The 9,744-nt window shown below is 43.7% G+C and overlaps 1 protein-coding gene and 1 pseudogene across 1 annotated transcript in view; both read left to right on the top strand.

Moving 5' to 3' along the window:
• Positions 1-1,499: 1,499 nt before the first annotated feature.
• LOC119365268 lies at positions 1,500-4,459 on the top strand (annotated as a pseudogene).
• Positions 4,460-7,375: 2,916 nt separating this feature from the next.
• The window catches only part of LOC119365269 (actin-depolymerizing factor 6-like), a 6,260-nt gene continuing 3,891 nt past the window's right edge, over positions 7,376-9,744 (top strand). The window contains exons 1-4 of the mRNA XM_037630881.1: positions 7,376-7,791; positions 8,345-8,483; positions 8,568-8,659; positions 9,123-9,216. Coding sequence (XP_037486778.1) covers positions 7,498-7,791; positions 8,345-8,483; positions 8,568-8,659; positions 9,123-9,216 — 619 coding nt within the window. The 5' untranslated portion in view covers positions 7,376-7,497. The remainder of the gene's footprint in view (positions 7,792-8,344; positions 8,484-8,567; positions 8,660-9,122; positions 9,217-9,744) is intronic.

Here is a 9,744-nt window from a genome sequence, read left to right on the forward strand (position 1 = left end):
TATGATTTTTTTTCATCGACGACTATTAACGTGAGATCTAGTTGATCTCAATGCAAGAAATCCAACGATGAAAACAGTTTGTGATTTGGATGCCTCGATAGAGAAGCATGATGAGCAACCTTACTCAAACCAGCCCATTAAGGTACCAAATCCCACTAGTTAGAAATGATGCCCGGCTTATGTTGGGCCGTCTCATGAGAGTTTTCATTTTTTTTCGTAGATTCAATTGTTTTTCAAAACGCTTTATCTCTTGAATCAGGCATTCAAATACCGAACCATTTTCACCGTAGGATTTCTCCCGTCGAGATCTTCAAAACTAAATCTAATGTTAATAAGTTTCGATAAACTTTTTTTCATGAAAAAGCCTGAAGAAAAAACCCAAAGCTGGAAGCATGAATTTTCCCACTTTTATTCCCTTTGAGAGAAGCACATATCAATGCCTCCACTAGATGCAAATCTATGCTTCTCATGGAAGCACAAAACTACACACTTTTCCTTTCTAAAAAAGCGCGGAAGTAAATATGTACCTTTACGAGAAGCAAATCTGTGCTTTCACAAGAAGCAAATATGTGCTTCTCATGATAATACCCTTTCCGATAAGCATAATTGTGCTTCTCACGGAAGCAAAATTTGTGCTTCTCGTCGAAGAAAAAAATACACAAAAAAAATCATGATTTTTCTCTTTCCGACAAGCACAATTGTGATTCTTACGGAAGCAAATCTGTGTCTCCACGAAAAACAAATATATGCTTCTCATGAAAGCACATTTTTTCGTGCAAAAATAAATTTTCGTGAATTTTTTTCTTCAAAATCTAAGATAAACCAGGCGTAAACCGAAAAACCAAAACATCCAAAATAAAGTCCATATATAACCTGAAAACGTATACAGAAAAATAAAACCAACGCCCAACACGATAAATAGTGGTGACGGACACACTTTTAGAGGTTGTTTGGTTTGAGACTAAGTTTTGTCAAAGCTTGCCACATCTAAGGGTAGGCAAATTTGACCAACTTAGGTGTGTATTTGGTTCAAGCCACATCTTAGGCAAGCCACACTATGGTCCCACATGACATACACACAAAAAGTGTGACAAGATTCCCTTAGGCTTGCCAACTTATGGCTCTCATTTTAAGAGGATGTTTGGTTCTAGGCCTAACATTGCCACATATTTTTGCCAAGCTTGCCCAAGGTTAGTTCATCGAAATGAAAGCCACAAGTTGGTAAGTCTAAGGGAGTCTTGCCACATTTTTTGTGTGTATGTCATGTGGGGTCCAAGTGTGGCTTGCCTAAGGTGTGGCTTGAATCAAACACTTATCTAAATTAGTCAAACTTGCCTAGGTTTAGGTATGACAACATTTGGCAAAGTTAATCACAAACCAAACAACCCCTAAAAAACTAATCTTAAGCAAGTTTGGCAATATTGTATGGCAAAGCGTTGCACTCCAAACAGCCCCGCCCACAAAAGTGACACTTACGCGCTCTCAGCCCACAGAAATTACGCGCAAGGGTACCTTTAGCCCACAAAGGTTAGTTGCTCTCTGGATTTTGCTCTTGGAAGGATTCCTGCCTTTTCCACTTCGGCAGATTCCGCCTTCAAATCTCCGCTTGCAAGGTCTACGAGATTCTGCCCGCCTCCTCCATCAGATCCCTCCCGGCACCAGATTCCTGCATCTCCTCGTCCGAACCTTCTTTCAGTTCGGCGGTTCCTCTTGCTTTCTGCGGTAACTTCTACTGCCGAATCTTGCTTGACTGTACCAGTTTTCTTGAATCAATCAGTTCGCTAGTTATATGACTGCTGGTGTTTTCCTAGTAGATGGTTTCCTTGAATAGTAAGTTAAATTAGCATACTAGTAGTAGATATGGCTCTCTATTTAATTTTTTTTCATTTCTTCTTTTCCCCCTTCAGCGGCCAGTACAACCAAGAAATGAGAGCCTTGAATCACTAAACTAGAGCCACTTTTATTTTAATTTATGTAGTTATGTACGTTTTATATTGTACGAAATTTATTCTGATGGGATGATCTACATACTGCAATATATTGAAGCACTGAACTGGTGTGTATCAGCATCAGTGCATGACTGAACTAGGACAAGGTACATGATTGGTGTTGTTGATACTTATTAGGCCTGATGGGAAGCAGAGATGACGATGGCCAAAGCGCAGAAGGTCAGGGTTACGCCGCGGATATCAATTCCATCAGGGAGGCGCAGGCGCGCATCGCATCATACGTGCACAAGACACCCATCCTGTCATCAACTTCTATCGATGCCATAGCAGGGAAGCAGTTGTTCTTCAAGTGTGAATGCTTCCAGAAGGCGTGAGAGTTACTGCCTCTGTGTGCTATTTACCTATTCGATGTTTTGCAGTACATGGTGCTAATAGAGTAATAGTTCTAGACATATGTTGTATTGTGTTGTGTTTGTGTAGAGGGGCGTTCAAGATCCGAGGGGCATCCAATTCAATATTTGCCCTTGATGACAACCAGGCAGCAAAGGGCGTTGTGACGCATAGCAGGTTGGTGCTAGCTTCAGTGTATTTTGTGCTTGTTCCCAACATTCAGAAGAAAATTAAGATACTGATGATAGGGTTTCTTCTCAGTGGGAACCATGCTGCTGCCGTGGCACTGGCTGCAAAGTTGCGTGGCATACCTGCTTACATTGTCATACCCAAAAACGCACCAGCATGCAAGGTTGAGAATGTTAAGCGTTATGGTGGTCAGGTTATCTGGAGCGATGTCACCATGTAATCAAGAGAATCTACAGCTAGAAAAGTCCAGGAAGAGACGGGTGCTATTCTTATTCATCCATTCAATGATAAGTATACTATCAGGTAGTCTTTTGCCATCCAAAGCTTTTATTGTTGAATTGTTCTCTATAATGTGACAAATATCCCCATTTTCTCGGAACTAGATATTCTTCTATAGAGTGCTGGCAGTTTCCCCAAGTTAGATGATAATTTTTTTCAAAGGTACCATAAACATTGTTTCTGGTCTCGTATTTCGGTAGTCCTGAAGTAGTCATAGGGAGTAGGCTCTGTTTGGATGTGAAGAATTAGCTGGAATTCGAAATTAAAAGTATGCAGAAATTCAATCACTTGCTTACTCAGCACTTATGAACTATTCTTCCAGTGAAATGATCACTAGGAGTAAATGGAATTACTTGATACTAACCCTGGCACACCATCATATTAGCAATGCCTTCATAAAAAAAATTAGGATTTCATGAATCTTAACTCGTTTCATCCGACAACAGAACCTTTGGTATGTTCTATTGTTAAGTAGGACCATTTTAGACTACAGGAATATCAACCCATTATTTCCACACAAAAAACTTGACATGTTTTATGCAGCATATAGCCATATACCATATAGTCAAAATCTCCTAGTTTCTTATGCGCCTTGTGTTTGCTCTTAGTGCATAGAGTAACTTGAGTTTTCATTTCCCCTTGAATTTCCTGTGAAATGTAAGAATTTATTTCAATGTTTTTCAGTGGTCAGGGAACAGTGTGCCTTGAACTTTTGGAGCAAGTTCCTGAGATCGACACAATAATTGTTCCAATTAGTGGTCTGTACTCTCATAGCTTCTCCCTATCGTAAATAGTCTTTTTTCTGCGAGGAAATCTCTTTTAATTTGACAGTTGACAAATATTTTTGGCTAAACTACAGGTGGTGGTTTAATTTCTGGTGTGGCACTGGCTGCAAAGGCCATAAACCCCTCAATACGTATTCTGGCAGCAGAGCCAAAGGGTGCTGATGATTCAGCCCAGTCCAAGGCTGCTGGAAGGATCATCAAACTGCCTGCAACCAACACCATTGCTGATGGACTACGGGCGTTTCTCGGTGACTTGACATGGTAAGGCAAATTTACATTGAGCATGTTTCCATCATTTTCTGCACGTGCATTGCTGCCCTGGAATCATACTAAAATGCTGGCCTTTTTAAGAAAGATTTTCATGAGAACATCAATAATAGCTGGATAGTTCGTGAATGCCCTGGAATGGTCTGCGGTACTGTTAATGCTACTTATGCCGTTATGGTAAAAAAATGTATGCTAGTGGACAGAACAACCATATGAGACATGTTTTACATTTAATCTTTATGTTCTAGGCCGGTGGTGCGTGACTTGGTGGACGATGTCATCGTCGTGGATGACAATGCCATTGTCGACGCCATGAAGATGTGCTATGAGACGCTGAAGGTGGCTGTTGAGCCTAGCGGAGCCATTGGCCTTGCGGCTGCCCTCTCTGACGAGTTCAAGCAAAGCTCCATTTGGCATGAGAGCAGCAAGATAGGGATCATTGTTTCCGGCGGCAATGTGGACCTCCGCGTGCTCTGGGAATCCCTGTGTAAATGAGTTGGAGCCGTGCAAAACTGTTTGAATTTGAAATGCACGAGGTGAATGGCTGCAGACTTGTAGAAACACCGATTTCTTACAGGGAACTGTCTATTTGCTGATCTACTCGATGCAAAACGTTTTACCACTGATTTCTTACAGCGCCTTGCATTGCAACGAGCTCCATGGAGCCTGTTTTTTCAACCACAAAATCAAAATATATTTTTAAGTTTTAAAAAATGTCAATTTTTTTGTAAAAATACATATGCATGTTCTTCAAATATGCAAGTTTCATCAGCTAATTTGATTATTTATTCTAAAAAACTAATTTGATTAATTGCATGCTACACAAAAAGACAAATATGGCCCCAAAAAACCCATTTTAATCTATGTATTTGTCTTTTTGTGTACATCAGATATCAACATATATATTCAAGAAATTTTTTAAATGTATACTACAAATATATTTCTGTGTATATTTTTCAGATTTTTTTTAAGTGTGGAAAAAAGTATTTTCACTTAGAAAATAAAGAGCTCTATGGAGCTCGGCCCCTGCTTGCACTTTTCGCATATTTCTTGATTAGACAAGAACTGCTGCCTCATGCCTTTTTCGTTTTTTTCTTTTGAGGAGCCTTTTTCATTTTTTTTCACTTACTGACAAGTAAGACCCACATGTCATATTGTGAGAGTTCTTTGTTTTTCACTTACTGACAAGCGGGACCCACGTGTCATAGTGTGTGTGAGAGAGATTTTTTTAGAGTGATTTATTGCTCTACGCTGATGAGTGGGGCCCACATGTGCCATGTTGGCAGATTAGATGGCTACTGACGGGATGGCTACGGACACAAAAGTGCACTGTATTGCATCGTTAACACCAGCTTTTGAACACAGTACAGACGCAAGCGCTCATATACACGCGCATACACTCACCCCTATGAACGCACACACGCACAGCCTACCCCTATGAACACTTCCGAAAGAATGAGCCGGCAATATCATCTTAAAATTTACGAAGTCACCGTAGGCACCTCGTCATCGACGGGAACGTCTCCTCCCACTGAATGCGCATAGCCGGAAGTCCTAAAATAAATCTAGGAACAAATGCGAGCGCCAGAATTTGAACCATGATGGGCTGGGATACCACAGTCCCTCTAACTAGGGCTGGAAAAAAAGCTCGAAGCTCGCGAGCTAAACGAGTAGCTCGTGACTCGGCTCAAATCGACTCGAACTCGAAGTATAACGAGTCGAGCCAAACTTTATTTTAAGATCGTTTATAGGCCAAGTTAAACGAGCCGAGTTCACGAGTACTTGTGTAACTTGTTAGGCTTGGCATAAAAATCAGCCACCCAACACCACCTTGCATCCCAGGCCCGTCACATAGGCACAACACAGAACCCATCCGCATAACACTAGGCCCGTCGGCCCAGGAGACACGCCACAATTCCTCTCCTCCCATCCCTAAGAAATAGCGAGAAACCAGTATGTCGATTCCCCTGCTGTCTCCTTTGTTTCTAAATCACGAGTTTGTGACGGTGACAGTGCCATGTAAGCCCACCTCTCGGGTCATGTACATGTTACTAACTTGTTGATTATTGTGGTCATGTACCATTGTATGTAGAATTGTGGTCATGTATATGTTACTGATTTGTTAACATGTTGATGGTACTGACAATTATAAGTTAAGCTGCTTACATTTGTTTATGAACAGGGTAGTACATTCTTAACATGCACATGTCACATTCCCAACTAATATATTTTTATCATATTCATACGGTTTTATGTTCATACCTCTAACGAGCTTAACAAGCTAAACGAGCTAGCTCACGAGCTATACGAGTCGTGTCAATCTTGGATTTGAGCTTGTTTTAATAACGAGTCGAGTCGAGCTAGCTCGTTAACAAAACGAGCTCTAGCGAGTCGAGCCAAGCTGGCTTGACTCAGCTCGAATTCCAGCCCTACCTCTACCCATCCAACTACAGGTTGGTTCGCATCGTTAACACCAGTTGTGATATTGGATCGGTGTAGTTTTCATGTTCCCACACTAAAATGAGCATCACGTGCAACTTTCTAGTGCATTTGACTCTAGAATAATCTATTGCGCTTCACAATTTTATGAACTAAACTATACACAAATACCTCCAGTGTAATTACCTCATTAATGTGAGGTGGCACCTCTTCACCTCTTCTCACCCTACTTAGGCGATTAGGGTTTCTTCACCGGCGTTGCCCCGGATTACCTCATTAATTTGAGGTGGCACCCCTTCGCCTTCTCTCGCGCTGCCTAGGCGATTAGGATTTCTTCACCTTTCATTGACATCGTCACCGGGCCGTCTCAGATTACCTCATTATATTGAGATAACACTCCTTCGCCTCCTCTCCCTTTGCCTAGGTCATTAGGCTTTCTTTGCCTCCGATCGTCGCTGTTGTCAGGCCGCCTTGTCTTTGGTGGACTTAGGGCCATGGGGGCGCGGTGGACCTTGGCCCTTGCTGGTGTTAGGGTTTCTTCTCCGTTTTAAGTTGTTTTTAGGTCGCTTAGGGATTGTGTCCTGCTCCGAAACAATCACATTACTAGCTCGTGTCCTAGCCCACGCCCCGGTGGTGCATCTAGTGTCGTTGGAGGGAGCGCCGGGGTGTGTCTCCTGCGGATCTCATGGGATTCAATCGGTGTTGGTCTTCCCTGGATCTCCGTGGATTCGGTCTTTGTTTGTGTGTGTATAGTTTGGATCGTTTCAATCTACGCTTCGCTTCATCGACAATAGTTGATGTTCTAGTGTGTTGGTTCCGTGGGGCCTTAGCATGCTGACTTTCTGACTGCCTACTTTCAATGCTTGTAGTTGTCGCTAGATGGTCTATGAATTTGGATGTAATCTTTATTATTGCTGATGTTCTTTGTACTGCCATGACAGTTGACGTGCCTACAAAAATAAAGGAGTTTCTTTCTTCAGTGGCTGGAAACACCAATAATGGTTCAGTAGTGCACAAATCAGAAGTTCAGAACCCATCTCCGCGTGAACACGAATCTTGAAGCACCCAGTCCAAACCCCTGGCCACCCGAGGCAGTCGTCCGTTCTCCGTCTCACGCCCCTCTTCCTCCCTCCCCCTCCGCCGCCGCCACCGCCGCCGCAAAAGAGAAGCGCGAGAGAGTGAGGCGGCCGTAGCAAGCGATGCCGAACAAGCGTCAGCGGGAGGCGCGGAAGCGCTTCCGCGAGGCGAACCCCGGCCTCTGTCCGCCCGCGCCCGCCCCTCCGGCCGACGGCAGCAAGAAGAAGAAGAGCAAGAAGAGCATGTTCAAGAAGGTGAAGAAGGCGGGAGCCGGCGGCGGAGTAGGAGGAGCGGGGAGGTCGAAGCACCCGCTGCGGGTTCCCGGGATGCGGCCCGGAGAGCAGTGCTTCATCTGCAAGGGCACCGACCACGCGGCCAAGAACTGCCCCGAGAAGTCCTACTGGGACAAGAACAAGGTACCAGCCCACCATTGCACGGCTAAAATTGCTCCGCGTAGAAGCTTGTGGTGGTAATGTTGTTCGGCATACTATCAATTGCTACTTGCTGTAGATTCCATGGACCCAAGAGCATTGGATGATGTAGCTGTCCTGTGGACTGGGTTTATAGTGCTAGTAGGTTGCTGTAGTAAAAATACAGCGACAGAAGTGATGTTGATTTTCGTTTGGCCTGCCCTTGCTTGGTGAGATTGTCACTAGGCGGGCTAGGAATGCCCTTGTTTTGTGTTAGCGAGTATTTACGACTACCATGGAAACTCACAAGTCACAACTTACAACACCACAACACTTAACGTTGAGAACAAACATTCATCAGTGATTATATGACGAGCTGGCAGTTCCTTGCAGTCATATGAATGTATGGTATTACTGAAAAATGTTTGATATGCTAAATTCTGTTTCATCATGAACTCATGCTCCATTACATTAGTTGGTTTAATGCATGATTTTACCATATGCATGGTTTCCGTTTCGCTATCTCTTAACAATTGTATTATTTTCCTGTTATTTGCAGATTTGCTTGCTCTGCAGGGAGCGAGGGCATAGTATGAAGAACTGCCCTGACAAAGGTGATGAGGGTTTGAAGAAATTCTGCTATAACTGTGGTGAATCTGGGCATTCCCTCTCCAAGTGCCCGAAGCCCATTGAAAATGGTACTCTTCATCCATTCATGTTATGCTTAGGTTACTATAGATGTGACTTCTTCATGTGATTAACATTATTCGATGTGTATGCAGGCGGTACGAACTTTGCGAGCTGCTTTGTCTGCAAACAGCAGGGACATTTGAGCAAGGATTGCCCCGAAAATACACACGGCATTTATCCCAAGGTATTCCACAGGATTCCTTGTTCACTCTCATGAATCATGACGCTACTACTACCACCAATGTAAGGCATTGAAATTGAAGACATATATTTTCATTTTATATTTAGAGTGTCATGCAGGCAAATAATGATTTTGGCTCGCTGTAGTTACTACTTACTAGTTATGATGTTTGAATTGCTTGTGTCTTGAGGAACCCAAAGAATATTCACTGCCCAAACAAATGGATATATGATCTTTGAGTGGTATAACCACCACTTGATAAATGATAAGTACCTGTTTCAAGGGTTTTTAGATTTTTCTGTATGAGTCCTGAGGCACAGAACCAGTTTGTTGGTGGCTTGTTTATAGCTTTGACTTTCTGTTGTTACTTTTGTTGCTGTTAACACTCTTCTACCTTGATCACGTTTAGTTTATTCATTCTCTGCCTTTTTGTGCATGGATTTTAACTCTTCTGCATTAATGTTAGGGTGGTTGCTGCAAGATATGTGGTGAAGTTACACACTTGGCGAGGCATTGCCCGAACAAACGGCAACAGTACTTCGAATCCTCGGTGGATGATGGTAAAGAAACTGGAACTTCTTTCTTGCCAAACTGTTAGAGTACGTAATGGGCCTAATGGGCCCATTAGTCTTAGGGTTAATTAGAGATAAGGGTCGCTTGCTTAGGGTCAAGTAAGTCTTGCTTGGGAGTCAAGTAAACCTCTCTATATAAAGAGAGGAGATGTATCAATCTAATCAAGCAAGAATTAAGAAGGAAATCCCTTCCCTCTTGCCCGGCCGTGGGCAAAAAAGACCCCCGGCCGGCCCTCTCGCGCCCTCCTTCTAGCAACACCATAACAATTTGGTATCAGCTAGCTTCGGTTCGATCATGTCTTCACCGCCGCCAAGCCCGTCTCTTCCGCTGCCGGTCACCTTGTCGCCTCCGGCGACCACCACGACCATCGCCCCGCTCCTGCCCGCGCCGGGATCCTCTGTCGCGCCCGCCCCCGCCGTCCTCACCTGGGAGGAGGTGTCCGGGGTGCTGCAGGACCTAACCCAGGCGGTCCAGGAGATCCACCTGTTCTTGGCCGGGTCCTACGGGCCGCACCC

This window comes from Triticum dicoccoides, chromosome 2B, assembly GCF_002162155.2.
Source record: "Triticum dicoccoides isolate Atlit2015 ecotype Zavitan chromosome 2B, WEW_v2.0, whole genome shotgun sequence".
Lineage (NCBI taxonomy): Eukaryota > Viridiplantae > Streptophyta > Magnoliopsida > Poales > Poaceae > Triticum > Triticum dicoccoides.